The following is a 19,280-nucleotide window of genomic DNA, read 5'->3' on the forward strand; positions in this document are numbered from 1 at the left end:
CACCGATTACCGATAGACATTTTTGTAAGAGGAAAAGGAACTTTGTTGAGCACTTGGTTCAAATACTGAATCCCCTCCCCAACCAGTTCTCTCTTAGGTGGCTTTTAATTCCTTCAGCTTTTGCATCGATGGCATGCTTTTGTTGATATCATCAAACTAAAGATCTTAAGTCAGACCTAAGATCACACTTGAAATCTTCATTTATTTTTTGCATTAACGAAAGGACTGTCCTAAGAGCAGGGGAAGAAGGTAGGATCTTAAATAAATCCATCAATCGCAAATCCGGAAGATCTGTCGTCAAAACCATGCATCAGATCTAACCCATCTGCAACATTAAACCTTGACCATTTACTCGACAGACCAGTTGGGGGGACAGAGAGATAGAGATTGAACCAAACACAGTAGTTTTTATTATTGCTGATGTTATAAAAAGAAAAAAGAAAAAGAAAAAGGAAAGAGTAATACTGCTCAACAAGTAGGCCAGCGTTGAGATTGTAGCTATACTCTGCTTTCTAGCTTTCTTCTTGAGAATTACTCCTGCTCTCTAGAAGATTCGCAACTTCACTCAAGAATCAAACTGTGGAAGCAACAAGGGACCCAGTATGGACCTAAACAAGAAATCAAATACCAGATCTCACGAGTTAACAACATTGCACTTCCTCCTCACTTCACCAGTGGCATAGCTCAGCGGGTCTGTGATGTTTCCCATCTTCAACATTGATTCTGTAAAGTGTTTGTAGAAGAGAAGCAGGTCTGCTGCATACTGAATGACGAGCGGCTTCGTGTCTCCAGACAAGAGGCTTGAGTACATCTCCTGGTCTGAATTCAGCAGACCCTCACCTCTCACCAGGATCTGGTAGAATGAATTGTCAAAAAAAATGGGAGTGATGTTGTCCATGGGTGAGGTGTTGTCATCGCCGCCGACCTCAGGGCATAGTGCTTTCAAGTGGAAGAGGTAGGCATGGCTTATTGGGTTCAGTCCAACTGTTTCTAGGAAGTCGCCGTAGATCCTTTCTCGGAAGCTGACACATCGAGCCACTCCAATTGTATGGGCACCTGATAGCCAGAATAGTAAGAAACAAAACGAGCGGGTACATTTATTCATGGTTCATTACAGGTGGACAACAACAAGTTCAAGATCTTAGTTTTCTTCGTTCTTAAATGGAATGGGAACTGAGCTTCGACCATGGAGGCTTCTGAGGACAACACCACGAGAAATTAAAATCAGGCAATAGAATGTCAGGGTTGAAACTTGACCTGGGGTTCTCAACCTGACACTTACCTGCTCATCTTAATGAAATTAGTCTTGTTTCTAGCGGTTCAGAAAGAGGAAGTAATCTTACCAACCAGAGCAACCATATCTTGCAAAGAAAGGCCTTGAAAGAGAAACTTGGCGAGAAGGGTGCCCAGATCTTGATTAGGCAATGGAATGTTAATGTTTGCTGCTACAAAATTTGCTGTCGTCGAGTCCTTCCTCCCTAATGGAACATCCCAGTATGGCCCTCCACTCTTGTGCCACAAACAAATAAAGCAAAGTTAACAGCAACAAGTTTGCAAGAATGCACAAAGACGCACACTCAAGTTTTTGTAAGGGAAATTGAGTTTCTTATAAGGTTTGTAAGTTCATCATATGCCAAGGTTTTGCACCCTGCCATCCTTTGCTGAACTGATCAAGTTCTTACCAGGATCACTGCATCTCTAGCTGCAATAGCTAGTACATCAGCACATGATACTACTCCTGGGCATTCGGCTTCTACAGCCGTCTTGATATTGTCGAAAGTATCAAGACCTTTAATGGAGTCCTTGTTTGGAATTGCTTCTTGCTCGCTTATCATTGTATCAGTGCTTTCAAGGAAAATAGATCCGTCACAGCCCTGTGATGGAAGATCAAGAAGAACAGAGCAAGTTAGTGTGCAGACGAGCAGCAAATATGCATGTGCATACATCTTCCTGTATATACCAACTAGCAACCAACCTGAACAAAGCAATCATGGAAATGCAATCGGAGTATCGACGCCAACTTCGGTCGGTCCACAATCGCTATTTCTATCATCTCCCTTCTAACAATATCTACCACGGAGGGGCAACTGCCGGAATAGTAATCCTGCGTTAAGTAGGGCTGGGCAAGTGCAGTCATGGCAAGCATAGCAAACAGAAAGAAAAGCAAGATCTTCATGGCTAACTTTGGATGAAACTTGTTCAGTTGTCTCAGATGATGATAGATGAATCTGTTGGAGTTAGAATGCACATATATGTGTGTATATATATATATATGTATGTATGTATGGAAGTCCTGATAATCTAAAGAGGTAGGTTTCTTGAGCGTTTAATTTTCCTAAGTTAAAGAAATCTATATTGAGAGGTTGTTTACCCAAAAAATGGAAAATGGGTGCTCTGAAATTGCAGCATGTTTCTTATGGTGCACTAAATTACATAAATTGGTTGTTTGGTAGAGAAAAGGACTGAGGAAATCTTCACGAAAGCCAGATCCTCATGGATGTCATTTGCTACGCCATTGCTGAGACACATGACGAAATTATCAAATGACATATGAATCTTTAACAGTTACGAGCTGACTTCATTTAAAGAAATTGATTCGATACAAACGTTTCTCTTTCTACTTAGTGCTTGTGGCGAAGCCGATTTGTGTTTCATGTTGCCAACCCGGGAAACAGTGTTCCCACTGTTTAATCTGAAGAGTATTTTTGTAATTTTGTGTGGAAAAACTTCTTTGGATTCCATTTTTGTGCTTACAGAGGGAGTGTCTTCCATTTAATCGAAAGGGGCATTTTGGTCATTTAAAACTACATCCGATTTTTCGTCGTGTTAGATGTCATTTTTTAATTAATCAGGATCTTGTCTAAAAATAAAAAACTGCCCTGTTTCCAAAAGTTTGGGACAAAGATAAATCTTTAAACAATATTATAGACACCCTTCACTTTGGAAATACTAAAATTGCTGATGCCTTATATTCTATTATTTCTTTTTTTCAGTAAACAATGGACAAAATGCTCAGCGTTCACTTTTCCATGTCGATGAGTTGTATATAACCGTAACTTGTCTTTTTTTCTCCTTTCTGTTGATTGGTTTAAATAATAATAATAATAATAGTAACAATAATAATAATAATGTTATTCTCGATTCGATTTTGAACATTGGATGTCCAGCCCTATGGATGGGGTGTTTACTAGAAACTTTATTATATTTTGATAAACTAAAAACGATTGCTTAAACTGCCGCGAAAATGTAGTAAAATTTTTTAAAATAATGTTGCGTATTGTCAAGAAGTAGCGGAGCCACAAAATTTAGTATGAGGGCTATTAATTAGGAACCTTTCATATAAAGGGGCACCTACACCTATGTATATATAAAACAACAAACATTTAAAGACGCCAAAATAAAGAAACTTTGAGAGACTGGTGTCGGCAACTGTCCATGTTTAGCTCCGCCACTGACAAGATGATCGATCACCACTTGTCGATCAAATTTGTTTGGTTCGTTTACCAGTTCTACTAACCAGAAGAGGGTGGGAGGAGATGGAAATTAAATGGCATATCTATGTGTGTGCTCTGGCATATGATAGAATAAGTGCAAGTGGTGAGTTGGTAGGTTTCATGAATTGACAATTGCTATGTGTAATGTTCCCTTTTGTTGGGGACAGTGAGTTCTTAAAATAAATTTTAATGGAAGGAGAAGATGATGTTGGTCAGGTTGGCATACTTGTCTCAAACTACCATTTGATTAAATTTTTAAAGGCGTTCATTGGGTCAGGGTAAATCAGCGTTTCTATGTGGTTGTTGGACCGGTTTAGCTAAAGGTTTGACCCCTACACTTGGTTCAGTAGATTTGTTTTAAGACTCCAAGTTGGAGATGTAGAGTTTAATATAAGATCTGCCCACATCATATGTATCCAATAATATACAACTGAAACTGCTTGCTCGAAGTATTATACCTGAATGATCCATATAAAACTATAATCTAGAACTCAACTAGGACAAAATACAGTTATTTGAATGCAGAGTCTAGAAAAAAATGTTGCACCTGAGAGCCCGGGCTCGGCCTGATTAAAATAAAAAACACTTTTTAATATAAAATAAAAACTTTTAAATAAAAATATTATTAAAAAAATTAATTAGGCCGAGCCCAAGCTGGTTTTTTTTTTTTGCTCGAACAGGCCGGGTACTCGCCTCCATGGTCTATAGTTGTTTTGGAACCTAGTGGACCTATAATACACCATTCAACTTCATTTTTTCTGAATGCCACGACACTCTAAGCCTGAGCTCTAGCTCGGCCCGATTAAAATAAAAAACATTTTTTAATATAAAATAAAACTTTTAAATAAAAATATTATTAAAAAAATTAATTAGGCCGGGCCCAAACTAGTTTTTTTTTCTGCCCCAACAGGCCGGGTACTCGTCTCCATGGTCTATAGTTGTTTTGCGACCTAGTGGACCTATAATACACCATTCAACTTCATTTTTTCTGAATGCCACGACACTCTAAGCCTGAGCTCTAGCTCAGCCTGATTAAAATAAAAAGCATTTTTTAAATATAAAATAAAAACTTTTAAATAAAATATTATTAAAAAAATTAATTAGGCCGAGCCCAGGCTGTTTTTTTTTTTTTGCCCGAACAAGCCGGATACTCGTCTCCATGGTCTATGGTTGTTTTGGGACTTCAGTGGACCTATAATACACCATTCAACTTCATTTTTTCTGAATGCCACCATTTTTCAGTTCATAGAAATAGCATGTCCAATATAAATATATATATATATATATATATGTTCATACAAATGCTATAAAATAATTTTGAAAAAAAAAATAAGCCGTTGATTTTTCAGTTCTATAGAATCGACTTGAAAGTGGATTTCTAAGTTTCCAAGCATGATGACTGCATCTATATTGTTGGAGATTTGCACAAAAAACGTTAAATTAAAATTGATTTGCAAAGTGTGTATTTAGCAATTTGATGCGAGTTTATTGCACTTGATCTGCTTTTGGCAACATATCCTATCCTTGTGGTTGGACGGAAAGTGCAACACAATTTTCCATTTTTATTTTTTTTCTATCAAACTTTTAACCATAAAAATGTGGTTCTCTACACTGTAATCAACATTAGTGTACTCTCGAATGAGTTAATTTCTTGAATAAGAAACTGGATATCATAAGAGATGAACAATTCAACAGTCCAAAGATCAAAATTTTCATAGGTTAGCTAGAAAAATTTGTTTTGTATCTGAAGAAATAGAACTGAGTGTGAGGGTTTTAATTATAGGTTATAAATCATGGACACCGCATTCATATATAGTTAGAAATTAAAGAAAAATAAAAAGCTGTTTTCTTTGGATTACTTACCCTCCTTTCATTATACTTCTACCATTAGAGATGTCAAGGGATTGGATTCGAATCAGATATATTATTAGCAATATTCACTTTTTGAGATATTCACTCAATTTGAATTTGGATTCCAATACAAAATAAAAAAGTTATGTTCGCCAAAATCCAATTTCACAATATGAATCTGATTCAAACCCAATTTTTACACTCATATATGAATCCGAGTTCAAAATTTGAACCAAATCTGGCCAATTTTCAAAAAGTGAGAGCATTGGATACAAAATATTTATTTAAAACTAAATCCAATCCGAAAATGAATTTGATTGGATGTCATTCCTTAAATTTGAATCCGATTTGATTACTTTTTCATATATTCTTTTTTCATATCTATTTTTTTTGGAATGGTTCGATCAAGTTTCCGATCCAAATAAGATATATTAACATCCCTTACCTACCACGTACTTGTGACAATATTATTTCACACAGTTAATTAAATAGTAATTATAATCAATAGGTTTCACTTATCTCTGCTTTGGTAGAGAGAGAAAAAAAAGGAAAAGATTATTTGCTTTCATGTTGTGTCTAGTGTCACCAACTTGGACTGATACCGACCTCAATCAAAGGTTAATTTTTTTTTTAGGAGTAAAATAGTATTTTCAAATTTGTACTAAGGGCCAAATTTTTTTTCATAATTTTTACATATGTCAAAACAAAAATATTTCAAAATATAAGCATATTTTTTTTCTAAAATATGAGGGGAGGTGGCCATGTTCCCAGCCATCCGCCCGTGAAAAAAAAAAAATTGTAAGACTGTGTGGGCAACTGCACGCTCAGACAAGCCCCAAAATCGGTCTCCTACCGTCATCTATCAAACAAAGAATTTTTCGCATTTTAACTCAACGCTCTCGAGTTAGGTCTCTGTCCATTCGCTTGACGTTTCTTGCTTGAAATCAGATCGTTGAATTTTAACGAATGAAGGCGACTTAGGGCTTTAGCTAGTAGGCGACTGGTCACAGGTTCAAGCTTCACTACTGTCTTGATAGCAATGGCCATGGCCTGTATAGAAAAGCAAAGATTGTCAAAGAGAAGACCGTAGTTTCAATAAGGCTAAACGCAGGCATATCTCCCATTGGAGAATTTTCATCACATTGAACTTATGTTCTTGTGCTTCACCCAAACTGCTTCTGTGAACAATGTCTCTGCCTCAATCATTAGCTTCTTTTCTTTCAGTTCTTCCGGGCGCTACCATCAATCTTTAGCACCACTCAAAATGAAAAGAGTCCATGAACAAGCCCGGTCACCAGTGGTGGAGTCACATGGTGGCTGGTGCGGACAGTTGCCCACACCAGCCTCACAAAATTAGTTTAATATATATGTCAATGTTTTGATGTATTTGATTGTTATACATATAAATGCCTCAAAGAAATTAAAGGTATTGAATGAGTGCCCCAACCAAAAAAAAACCTTCATAGCTTCTTTCATTTTGATTGTCTTGACTACGACTTGATTGTGGGCAGCAACAGTCAACAATGCGACAAATCAAACTCAACAGTAGTTGGTCGCCATTGCCGTTCAAGAAAGTAAAGCGTTCATGGTTTGATATTTTGATTCGAGAATGAAAGTTTCTGGAGTCGTTTGTTTGATAATTCTAATTTCTTAAAAACTGTGCATTTTGATTTTAAAATTGGTAAGAGGCTGCCTTTTGGGACAAGAAGTCACTAGGGGCCCGTTTGATGGGCGGGTGAAATCGTGTGGGGAGGGGAAAATCTATACGGGCGGGTGAAATTTCACTCGCCCGGTTGAAAACCCAACAAACAGGGTGAAATTTCACCCGCTCAACGCAAAAGGGAGCGGGTGAAATTTCACCCGCTCGACTTCCTCCGCAGCTCTTCCTCCTTCGCATTCTCACTTCTCACCGTCGCTCACCCCGCTCGATTTCCGCTCTCACCATCGCTCACCCCGCTGGACTGCCGCTTTCACCATCGCTGCTCCGCCGTCGCAGCTCCCCTCCTCGGGCCGAGCCATTTCCAGCAGAAGGCCTTTCTTCCCCACCAAGCCTCCCATGCGTCCTCAGCAACTGAGTCCAGAGGTAATGGGGTTGAGAGAGGTGCTGTCAATGGTGGGCGGCAGCTGAGGAGCTTCCTCCGCAGTCGACGAGCTCCCTCGCGGGCATCGGGTTAGGGCTTTCCGGAGATGAGGCCATGGGAAGCAAGACTCGACGGTGCAGAGATTGGGGTTCTTCGCAATGGCCGCCGATGAGTTAACCCGTAGGCTCTCGAGGTAAAGGAGCTTGCGGCGAAAGAGGAGGCCAGAACCGGAGATGGGAGACGAAGAAAGGGAATTGGAGGACTTGAGCAGCACAACAGAATGAAGGTCAGGGATGGAGGCGAGGGATCCCCATGACGTCAATGAAGTTCATGGTGCCAAGATTGAGAAGTCAGTTTTGTCAAATCTGCAATAAATTATTTTTTTGGCATCCCTTGGTTCATCATTTTAGAATTTGTGTCTGTTCTTCTTTTCTCCCTTCAGTATGTTTCAAAATTACCAATGCATAGTTATTACATGCAGTTCTGGCTGGCCCTCTGTGGTGCATTCTCAATTGATTACATGCAGTTCTCGCTGGCCCTCTGTTCCACAGTTTATGTTGCAACCAGCTGTGGCACCCGGATTTGGAGCAGGCGAGGTAGAGGACGGGATGTGGGGAGCAGTTGGTTGGGGAAGTTGTGGAGAGAAAACAGGATGAGGAGGGGGAAGTTGTGGAGAGGAAACAGGATGAGGAGGGAGCGGGGAATTGCTGAACGGCAGCCTCAATGGTGGATGGGAGTTATCAAGGGGAAACTCGCGTTTGAGGATGAAGTTGGTCAGGTTTTATGCTGCTTGTGATGAAGTCCGAAGTGCAGAACACTAGTTTGATGAAATGCCTGAAGGGTCAGTTTCAGCAAATTAAAGTTGGTTTATGTTTCAACGGATGTTGTAGACATTATTGTTGGGCAAAAGCATTATTGTTGGGCTGGGAAGTTGGGTGTTCATTAGGATGTGTATGTGGCTTCTTCTCTGATCAATTTGTATGGGAAATGTGGGGCTGCTTGGGACGTGCACAAAGTGTTTGATAAAATGTTTTGCAGAGATGTTGGCTATTGGAATTCCATGAAAGGAACGAAGGCATTCATTGTTGAGCATAAGGCTACAATACGAAGAAGAGCAGTTCTAATAAGGGGGAGGAGAGGAAGATGACTAAATTGATTTTTACAACTAAAAATTTGTCTGATACTGATATGGTGGTCAATCCAATCTCTAAGATATGTTCCATAACAATTTCATTCAACACTTAGTCATTGATTTTTGTATTGCATATGCTAGCCCTCTTTTCATCAATACTTGGGAAGAACGTACCTATATCGTGCCGATCAACTGCCTTAGTGGTTGCAATAAAATCTATATCACGTCGATCAACTGCTTTAGTGGTTGCAATAAAATCATTGGAGACGAGAAAAGAAAAAAAACAATATTTACCATGTTAAATTGTTCTTGTGCATCAAACAGGTTTAAATTTACCGCGTTAAATTCTTCTTGTGCATCAAACAGGGCTTCAGATTGGAAGAAGTAAAAATTTCATCCTATAAATTTTTCCAGAAAAATTTACCATGATAAATTTACCACGTTAAATTTCACCCGACAATCAAACGAATGCGAACCTACTGGGGTGACATTATTATCATTCTGGTGCCTTATTCCTTTTGAGTTGCAGCAAACATGACAACTCGAGTTGAAACAAAAGCAACAACAGCAGCCGCAAAAAAAGAACAGAAGAAAGAACAAGAAGAAGAAGAAACATTGCCATCTTCTAACCAGCCCTAGGGTTTTTGTGGTCCGATTTAGCTGCTTCTCTCCTAACTAGCTTTTTTTTTATGTAATAAATTGGTAAAAAGAGAAACTTTTATTGTTGTTAACCACTACTAATTCTTTTGGTCAATCCCGATCATCTGTAGCGTGGCAGAAATTTTTATAGGTGTACAATAGTATTTTCAAAATTTGTACTGAGGGCAAAAAAAATATTTTTCATAATTTTTACATATGTTAAAATAAAAATATTTCAAAATATAAGCATAATTTTTTTTTCTAAAATATGAGGTTAGCCGACCATGGCCCCAGCCATCTCCTCGTGAAAAAGAAAAATTGTAAGACTGTGTGGGCAACTGCATGCTCAGACAAGCCCAAACATCGCTCTCCTATTGTCATCTATCAAACAAAGAATTTATTTCATTTTGACTCAACGCATTCACAGTAGGTATCTCCATTTGCCCGACCTTTTCTTGTTTGAAATCAGATCGTTGAATTTTAAGGTTATGAAGGCGACTTAGGGCTTTGGCAAGTAGGGTCATAGGTTCGAGCTTCACTACTGTCTTGATAGCAATGGCCATGGCCTGTATAGAAAACCAAAGTTTGTTAAAGAGAAGACCGTAGTTTCAACAAGGCTAAACGCAGGCATACTCCCGTTGAACAATTTACATGATCTTATGTTCTTGTGCTTGACCCAACCTGCTTCTGCTAACAATGTCTGCTTCAATCCTGTCAATGTCAGGTCCCCTTCCTTAGCTTCTTCTCTTTCAGTTCTCCCCGGCGCTACTGCCAATCTTTAGCACCATCGCTTAAGATGAAAAGAGTCCATGAACGAGCCATGTCACCAGTGGCGGAGCCATATGGTGGCACACCAGCCTCACAAAATTAGTTTACTATATATGTTAATGTTTTGATACGTTTGATTGTTATACATATAAGTGTCCTAAATAAATTAAAGGTATTGAATGAGTGCCCCCACAAAAAAAAAAAATATCGCTTTGCTAGTGCTGGTCACCGCTCATAGTCTTGTCTACGACTTGATTGTGAACATCAATAGTCAACGATGAGACAAATCAAACTCAATAGTAGTTGGTCACCACTGCAGTTCAAGAAAGGAAAGTGTTTGATGGTTTAAAATTTTGATTCAGAATGAAAGTTTCAAAGACATGATTCTTCTTCAAATTGGAATGGTGTAGTTTGTTTAATGATTCTAATTTCTTAAAAATTGTGCATTTTGATTTTAAAATTGGCAAGAGGCTGCCTTTTGGGGTAGAAAGTCAATAAGTGACCTTGCAATGCGAACCTACTAGGTGGCAAAACCAGAAAATTTTAACTGAGGGGCACTAACCGACTCAAGTTTGGTGTGGGCATCACATGCGGCTGGAGCTAGCTGAACCAAGGTTCAACTTAATCACAATATAAGATTTCAGGGGCTGGCGTGGGTAGTAGCGCACGCTATTTTTATTCTACTGCCTTATTCCTTTGAGCTGCAAATGGTAGCAAGCGTGACAACTCGAGTTGAAGACTCCACCCAAGCTTAAAGCAAAAGTTAGAACTTCAAATGCATAAGAGTAAGGCCTTGGGTGTTTTACTCTAAAGGCCGTTCCATCTACCTCAAAAACTGGATAATTTCATTTCCACAACATTGGGATGGGATTATACAGCTGTGTGTTTTGGGGGAATATGTTTGTCCAAGCTTTGACCAGAGAATGAAATAAGAATATCAATATGAAATCTCCCTCTCTCCTCTCTCTCTTCTCTCTCTCTAAATTTATAGGAGAATTAGATAAATAAATTGTTGAGAAGCTCATTTACCTAACAAGATTCTGTCCAAGAGATTCTGCCCCCTTCCACCAACCCTATCGTGGTTTATTTGTAATTCCAATTAGAGCAGTTTGATGGGTCCAACCACGGATTGAAAAACTCGGCTCATTTTTTGCTTGACCACAATTCAAAGTTGACTAAGCTTAAAAAGAGCTTTATATTGAGCTTCCGTTCCTAATTCAGTATACATAATTCATTCCTTAATAATTTTGTTTTTAAATTAAAAAAAGGTCAAAAACCAGGACAATCAATCCATTAACAACTTTTTTTATAAGTTTCTTACGATTCTTCACAATTTTATATATGAGACTAAACTTTTTAAAATTCACTATTACATTATGCGTTGTCTTTCTTTAAATTGGTATAGTTTTGTTCTTTGAAGTAAAAAGAAGAAGAAACGTTGCCGTCTGATTCGTTCAATATAGAAATCCTACTTTGCTATCTCCACCATTTTTGTATGATTGGCTGAGAAGGACTCCTCATTCACACAAACCTTTCTTCTCTCCACCTAACTCACTTTTCAACTTTTTATTTTCAATTTTTTTTAGTCAGAAACAAGAATCTTCTGTAGGAGTGAATCTGTTCATATCAAATTAAAAATAGCGTGCCATACTTCCGACTTTTTTTTTTTTTTTTTTTTTTGGTACCCCACATTTAGATCAATGGCTGCAACATAAGGCTTGGTGGAGGTGGAATGCATATTCAGAGCCTAAAAATGACCATTATAGCTATAAACAATTACTAGAAGCATTATGAAACTTTGTTATATATATATATATATATATATATACACCGAATCCGGGGGTGTTAATGGATGTTTAAAAAGTACAAATTTATTGTTAGAAGCACCCTACATTGTTGCTAAAAGCACTATAAACCTTTCATTCATGACAATAGATTTTTATTTTTATACGTTCAACAAAATTTAGCATTATAAAGATTTGGACTCCCTTATATATATATATATATATATATATATATATTGGCATTTTTTAAATGCCTTTTATTGAGAAGAAAACAAAGCTGTTGATGTCCCCTAAAATATTCAAGTTAGCCGTGGCCGACCACTTTATGCAGTGGGTGATACTTCATAAGCCACCACGTGATATGCTTTTGACATTTTCTCTTCATGGGGCTGTTTAACTATTTTTTTTAATAAAGGGCATTTTAGTCAGTTCACTTTTTATCAATGGAAAAATGATTTTTGCATGAATTATGGGATACTAAAATTTTACATGAGTATTCATTTCAGGGAGCTTAAAATTTCCAGGATCGTATCTTTCTATGCTTTGGTTTGGTTTGAAACTTTATTGGATGTGTTACAGACCCTTTAATTCAAATGTCGGGTTTTAATGATCAACATTAATATTGTAATGTAAAAAATGAGATGACATGCTTTAATGGACGTTGATATTTCAATGCAAAAATGATTGAAGAGAGATAAAGTCAAATTAAATAAATATATTTTTAAGATGACAGGTAGAATCGTAAAATAAAGCTATTGATATTTCAATGCAAAAATGAGAGAAGAGAAATAAAGTCAAATTAAATAAATATATTTTTTTAAGATGAAAGGTAAAATAGTAAAATAAAGCCAAATAATGTAGAAGTCAGAAGCCGTCGTTTGTAAACTAACAAGCCAGGCGGCTTTCATGAGAGCAAAAGCTGGGCCTTCACCGCAAAATGTTGAGGTATAAGTTGCTTCAGCCATTTCGCAAAACCAGGGACTCAAGGCTCCTCTGCCATTCCATTTGGTGAATTTCCTTGAATAAGGGAAGGCGCGATTCTTTCTATCTCGCTTCTCTGCTTCTCTCTCGCTGTGTGTGGGGAATCGGGGAGGAGAAGCAAAGAAGCAGAACGATGGAGCCTAATGGGAGCCCTGCTTCTTATGGGTACCGAATGCCGGGAGAGTGGGAGCGCCACTCCCGCTGTTGGATGGGATGGCCGGTCTGTTCTTCTTCTCTTCTTCCCGTTATTCATTGGACTTTCTCTTTTGCCACACTCTTGATGGTTTGGGATCATGGGTGTTTTCTCCTTGTTTGCGGGTTTTCTATCATGATAGTTTGTTGGGATTCGTATTTTCAGATGACTGACTTTTATAGAATCTTCTGAACCTGTAAGAATCTTAGTATGAATCTTGACGCCGCCATGACGATTTCGCTTGTTTGTCGTGTGGTAAATCGTGGATCTTTTCTATCGAGTTTAAACTGCTTTCTGTGGGGTACTGTCAATTACATTGGATTGAATCCAAACCATTTTAAGTTGGAGCTGCATATTTTCTCTGGTTGAGTATAACTTCCTCATGCTTTGTGGGATTAACGATGTGAATAAGATAGTGGTACTGCTTTCCTCGTTTCTTCTGTGCCTCTTGCTAATTATTTTGGCCACTGATTAACTTGTTTGATGTAATCTGTTTATTTATGGAGAGAGGCCCTGTGCGTTGAGTAAGGATGAAGAGCCTGCTTTCTGCTTAAGTGTTACTGATTGCTCTTCAACATATTTGTTCGTTCAGAACTCCCGACCATTCATTATCGGATTTATAAGGACAATTTTTTGCCGTAGCTCAAAAATTAATGCTTGAACCAGCGTAATGGCTTGTTGTCCTGAGTATGTGCCAAGGTTCCGATGGTCTGTGTAGTCTGATAAAGTAATTTATGAAAATTTCACCTGTTTTTGTTCTTTGTATCTGTCATCTTTTTCCCGGACTCTCTTTACTTGGGTTTTTATCTTCCACTTTTATTTTCAATATATTATTGTTAGAGGTTTGGAGTCTTGTCTCATAAGGAGCTCTTGATCTCCTACCTGGCTCTTGGCTATATGACTTGACTGCACATGCAATTTTCCTTGTGCTGAATGGCTTCTCGTTCTCCTCAGGAGATAAAATGCACTTTTGTGCTTTGCAGCATGGTTTGCTTGTACGCATGTCTAGTCCTCGGTTATGGCTAACAGTTTGAATAATATCACTGTCAATTGTTTGAATTTGGAATATTTTCTTTTAATTTTGTTCTGGCGCGTAGATGATAATGTTACTCTACCGTCAGTTGTTGCGGACCTCTATTCTGGATTTAGATATTGACAAGTGTAGATCCTTTTCTGACACATAATTGTCTTTATAGGAGCGCCCTGATAACTGGCGTGATGATGCTCAGCATGCTCAGAGAGTATTTGCAAGAGTAGCTTCTGAAATTTCAAAGTTTGAGCCTGTGACCGTCTGTGCTAGTAGTCAAGAGGTTGTTTCTTTTTGCTGATCACTATTATTCAAAATAGACCTTTAACTTTTTTTTTTGTTTTATGTGATTGGACTTGCCATGTAAAGTCCTGGCAACAGATGCTGCAATTTTTCATGTTCATTTTTTTCCTCCACTTCTTGATATTGACCTTTGCTTGCTTCAGTGGGAGAATGCACGAAGCAAGCTACCAAAGCACATCAGGGTGTTGGAAATGAGTATGGATGATGCTTGGTTTCGAGACATTGCACCTACAGTATGCATCTTTTATGGATTTCCTCCACTTTCTTATAAACATTTACAGATGATATTTGGCAACGTAACTGACTGTTCCTTTTCAGTTTGTTGTACGTGACAAATCATCAAGCCCAGGATATGATGGACAAAGGGTTGCAGGCATTGACTGGAATTTTAATTGTTGGGGAGGTATAGTTCTTGTTTCGTGGCTGTTTCTTGTTTCATTCCATTTTCCTTTCCAAGAGCTCTAAGTTGCATAACACTAATGATATCATTATTAGCATTGTAAATTGTTAATTATAGTGATTATGTCATCACCATATTTTTTTGGCCACCATGAAGAGTCACGTATTAAACCTGATGTTTACAATTAATAGGGTTGATGTGGCTGCAAATAAATGTGACTGCCTTATGCAAGATATTTGGTTTTTGTCCTTACATTATACACGAGCAACTCAGTTTTACCCACCTGTGATTCAGCTGTCTTGGCCAAAACCTGGTCAACTTGGCCTGGTTATCCCATAAGTCACTTGAGTATTGAAAATCCCTCGTTCCTCCATTTGTTTTATCAGGTTGGTGATCGAGTTGGCTGCCGCATCAACTTTGAGTCCTTAGAAGGTAGCAGATGCCTGGAATAGAGGATTTTTGATGTTCATGTTTTGCTGTTTGGTTTTCTCCAAAGCAACCAACCAACAGAATGATTTTTCTCTAAGACAAAGGCTCATATCCCCATCTGGCGCATTTGGGAAAAGTGTCTGGGCTCTCCTGAGCTGAACATTCTGTTGAAGGATGCAGTATAGGATGTCAACTTGCGGTCAAATTAAAATAGCTAGACAATATCATGGCTACATCCAGAGGTTATACAAAGATTCACAATCAAAAGCTGTTAAGGCCTCTTTTGAAAATGATATTCCAGTCTCTGTTTCCCTTGCCAAAATTCATAAACCAAGTTATTATTGGCGAATGTCGAAAGCAAGAGAATTGCTTGATAGTAGGGAAGCTTTCTCTCCCCATTGCTAAAGGACTTACTGGTGTTATTATCCCAATACAGTGTCTGGTGAATGTGTTCTTTGAATTCCATGAGAGCAGAAAAGAACCATTTTTCCATGACTTTTAATGTTTCAGTAATAAGAATAGTGCAGCATATAGCTTTTGACTTCCTTTCCCATGCAAACCTCTTTTTGCATTTCCCTGAAGCTTGGATCTGGTGTTTAACTGGATGCTTTTCACTTTGATTCTTAGCAAGAATGATTTAAGCCTGACTGATGTACATGAACCTATTGCTTTGGTCCTGCTCAATTGTTTAATGGTTTGAAGATGCTGTTTTTGTTTGACCATCATTATTCATTGGTATTATATTCAGACATGTGAATGCTACATTTGCACTTTTCTCTTGCATAACTTAAAGAACATTGATATTGCAATATCGGTAAGTTCAGCTTGTTTTTATCACTTCATCTGAATGCAAAAACTTGCTTATGTTCAGGCTTAGGTGATTGTTGCTACAGGGATTGGAGCAAAGATATCCTTGTTGCTAGGAAGGTCCAGTAGCTTCTGCAGTGCTTCTTTAATACACTAGGTCTATAGAAAGCTTATTGGGTTTTGATATTTGGCATTATCATTTTTTATAGATATTGGAAATTGAGGCAGTTCCTAGGTTCCCAGAGGACATGGTTCTAGAAGGTGGAAGCATCCACGTCGACGGAGAAGGTCTGAACCTGCATCTGCAAACTAAATTTCCTTTCTTCTTGGTCAAAGTATATGTTTCAAAACTACTTTTTTATTCTATATGGTGTCTTATGCAGTTTGTACATCTCTTTCCTTTTAAATGGACTGTTTTGCTGCTTTACTGAATAGCCAGTGTAATTGGTATATTTGATCTTGTAAGCTTAGCTTTATGAGGAAATTTGTCCTTGAGAGCACTGGTCTGGTGGAGTTTTCTTTTCTTTACTTCCTTTTTTTGTTCTTTTCCTCCAACCTGTTAATTTTTCTGGTGATAAATAAATTCTGTTGCAATTTACTGCCCTTTTTGTGTCCATGAAAATGGGAGTTCAGCACATTTTTAGATGCTTCTTGGCCTTATTTGTGTCTCTACCAGATTACCTGGATTTTGCATGGTTGTATCTTGACGTGCATACTTAGATTTAAAAGGACTCCACTTGGATTTTGTTTAGAGTACCAAGTAGAAATCGGTAAATCTTATTCTTACAGTTGCATTCACTTGCTTACAAGTTTATACTTATAGCATTTGCTACACCAATTATCCAAGATCCTTTTTACTGAAAGAATCTGAATCATTAAAACAAAATTCAGATGATTTTCATTGTCTTGTCTACTTGATTTTTTCATCAGGGACCTGTCTTACAACTGAAGAGTGCCTTTTGAATCCAAATCGAAATCCAAACTTAACCAGGGAAGAAATTGAGAATAGGCTGATGAGCTATCTTGGAGTCAGAAAGTTCATCTGGTTACCACGAGGGCTATATGGTACAGCTGCTAGGTCCAAAGTAACTATTTGTACAGAGCAGTCCCTTTAAAATTGGTGTATCGTGACCATGACATGAAATTGTGTAGGTGATGATGACACAAATGGCCACATTGACAACATCTGCTGTTTTGCAAGGCCTGGTGTTGTCATCTTATCATGGACAGATGACAAGTCAGATCCTCAGTATGAAAGATCTGCTGAGGCTTTTTCAGTTCTCTCGAATGCTACAGATGCCTGTGGTAGGAGAATAGAAGTAATCAAGCTCCACATTCCTGGGCCTCTGTACATGACGGAGGAGGAAGCAGCAGGAGTTAAGGTATGGTATACATCTGTCTGCTGTTTCTGTTCAATATCTTCTGGGCCCAGAGATATTACAAGGCAATACTGCGTTGCTGATTTTTTTTTTTTTTTTAAGTGAACCTAAAATGCCCTTATAAAAGAACAATTAAGTAAAAAAACAAAAGGAAAGAATAAAAACAACCAGAAAATTGAAAATACAATCAATAACAAACAACAACAAACTATTCGAGGTGTTCTATTTGCTTAAACCATGTGTTGAATCGAAAGGGATTTGATTCAATTCGAATTGGCCAATTCAGGCTGATTTTGACAACCTTACTTACAGTGCTAATATTTTATTGGTGCACATACTTGGACAGGTGATGAACGCAAAATACAGGTTTGCGGAGACAAGGCTGGCTGCTTCGTATGTAAATTTTTATATTGCCAATGGTGGTGTCATAGCTCCATCTTTTGGGGATGAAAAGAGGGATAGGGAAGCTTATAACGTTCTCTGTTCGGCCTTCCCGGATCATGAGGTATGTCACCTCTTCCCAGATATAGTTGGGTAAAACTTTTTCTTTTATGATGCTTTGTTTATCAGTAGTTCAAAATATTGAGTTATGGATGATCAGGTTGTGATGATAGAAGAGGCACGGGAGATTTGCCTTGGTGGGGGTAACATTCACTGCATAACACAACAACAGCCAGCTTAGACAGATCTAGGAGCATAGTTTCTATTTAATGTTTGGCACTCGATGTCTTGCTAGTGCTCAACTCCCGATGTTTTGGTTGGTTACTGTAATATATATAATTTGTTTAGCATTAGCTTTCCTCTTAGGTTATATAGTTTCCCAAATAGTTTATCTCTACTTGAGCTTTTTTTGGTGAATTTGCAGATAAAAATCTGTCATTTTTAATGGGCAGCTTCTAAAGGTCCATTTCTATTGTTGGTGTTGCTTCTCTACCTTCTTAATCTTGTGGCAGTCAATGCCAAAACCTGGATGGTCATTGAGCTTTTTCTAATGGTACTCTGCACTCTCCCCATGAACTCTAAGGTTGCAGTCATAAAATCTTCTGCTAGTGTAAGAACATTACTTAAGAGAACTCAATTCAAATTTCTAATGTTTATATTAGCATTTCGTAACTTTATCAATGGAATTCTCAAAAGTTTGGAATTTTACTAATTTCTCTCTCATCACACAAAACAAGCACACACAGTGGGTCGTGTTTGACAGGTGGAGAAGGCGGTCGTGTGATGCTTCGTCTTATGACCACCTTTTCCACTTTCTCACACCTCAGAAGTGTGCCAAGAAAATCCATTCATTTAAAACGACTTTTGATTGCTATGCTTGAAAGAGGTGCGCCGGACAAACAGTCTTCGGGAGACTGTTTTCTCCAGGATCGGAACACGTCCTGTAAAAGATTCCACTGAGAAAAGTGTTTTATTTTGTTACCTGCCTGAGGGTCAAAGCTTTTGTTCAACTTTTCGTTCTCTTAAGATACAGGATTGTTTTTTGATGCTATGGGGCATTGGTTCTGCCATACTTCAACTTGTGTCGCTATACTTCGCCTACCAGCGCCCCATCTGTGACACCAAAGTGCCCCATCTGTCACACCAACCCCTCTAGAACTAGCTCCATTCACTTTCACGTTTGGAGAAAAGTAATGTCCAGAAAATGACCCTGCCTCCCAGTCTTGGTAGATTTGGCACTCCTCTCCACCATTATTGCAGGATATGGTACTGATAAAGTGTCACAGGTGAACCTTTCTGCGCACGACTTTTACGTCTACCGTAATCTCGCGGTTATGACGAGGGAACAACTTGTACCATTCAATTATTGTTAGAAGAAATATGTCAGATGAGATAAGCTTTTTAAGTTTTTTAAGTTGTAAAATGCATGGTCATTTATTACGCAGCGAAGCTCCCATGTGCCCACAATCCCATCTTGATAATTTAGGAGGATCATAGCTAAGATTAATGTACTGATGAACCATATTAGTGCGATCGAATATATATTTTTAGAATAGCTACAAATTAAGTAA

The 19,280-nt window shown here is 38.2% G+C and overlaps 2 protein-coding genes across 2 annotated transcripts; one reads left to right on the top strand and one right to left on the bottom strand.

The window, feature by feature from the left end:
• Nucleotides 1-410: 410 nt before the first annotated feature.
• LOC116259169 (peroxidase 11-like) lies at nt 411-2,224 on the bottom strand. Its single transcript, XM_031636841.2, has 4 exons — nt 1,976-2,224; nt 1,683-1,874; nt 1,344-1,509; nt 411-1,056 (listed from the first exon to the last, which is right to left on the bottom strand). The coding sequence occupies exons 1-4, from the start codon at nt 2,174-2,176 to the stop codon at nt 635-637; spliced, it is 981 nt and encodes a 326-aa protein (XP_031492701.1). The 5' UTR covers nt 2,177-2,224; the 3' UTR covers nt 411-634.
• A 10,429-nt stretch (nt 2,225-12,653) lies between these two features.
• Nucleotides 12,654-18,181, top strand: LOC116258443 (agmatine deiminase). The gene is made up of 10 exons (XM_031635606.2): nt 12,654-12,950; nt 14,120-14,233; nt 14,397-14,486; nt 14,572-14,656; nt 15,954-16,009; nt 16,099-16,177; nt 16,820-16,954; nt 17,042-17,271; nt 17,615-17,773; nt 17,870-18,181. Exons 1-10 carry the CDS (start codon nt 12,864-12,866, stop codon nt 17,948-17,950), a joined length of 1,116 nt encoding a protein of 371 aa, XP_031491466.1. The 5' UTR covers nt 12,654-12,863; the 3' UTR covers nt 17,951-18,181.
• Nucleotides 18,182-19,280: the final 1,099 nt, after the last annotated feature.

This window comes from Nymphaea colorata, chromosome 8 (assembly GCF_008831285.2).
Source record: "Nymphaea colorata isolate Beijing-Zhang1983 chromosome 8, ASM883128v2, whole genome shotgun sequence".
NCBI classification, from domain to species: Eukaryota; Viridiplantae; Streptophyta; class Magnoliopsida; order Nymphaeales; family Nymphaeaceae; genus Nymphaea; species Nymphaea colorata.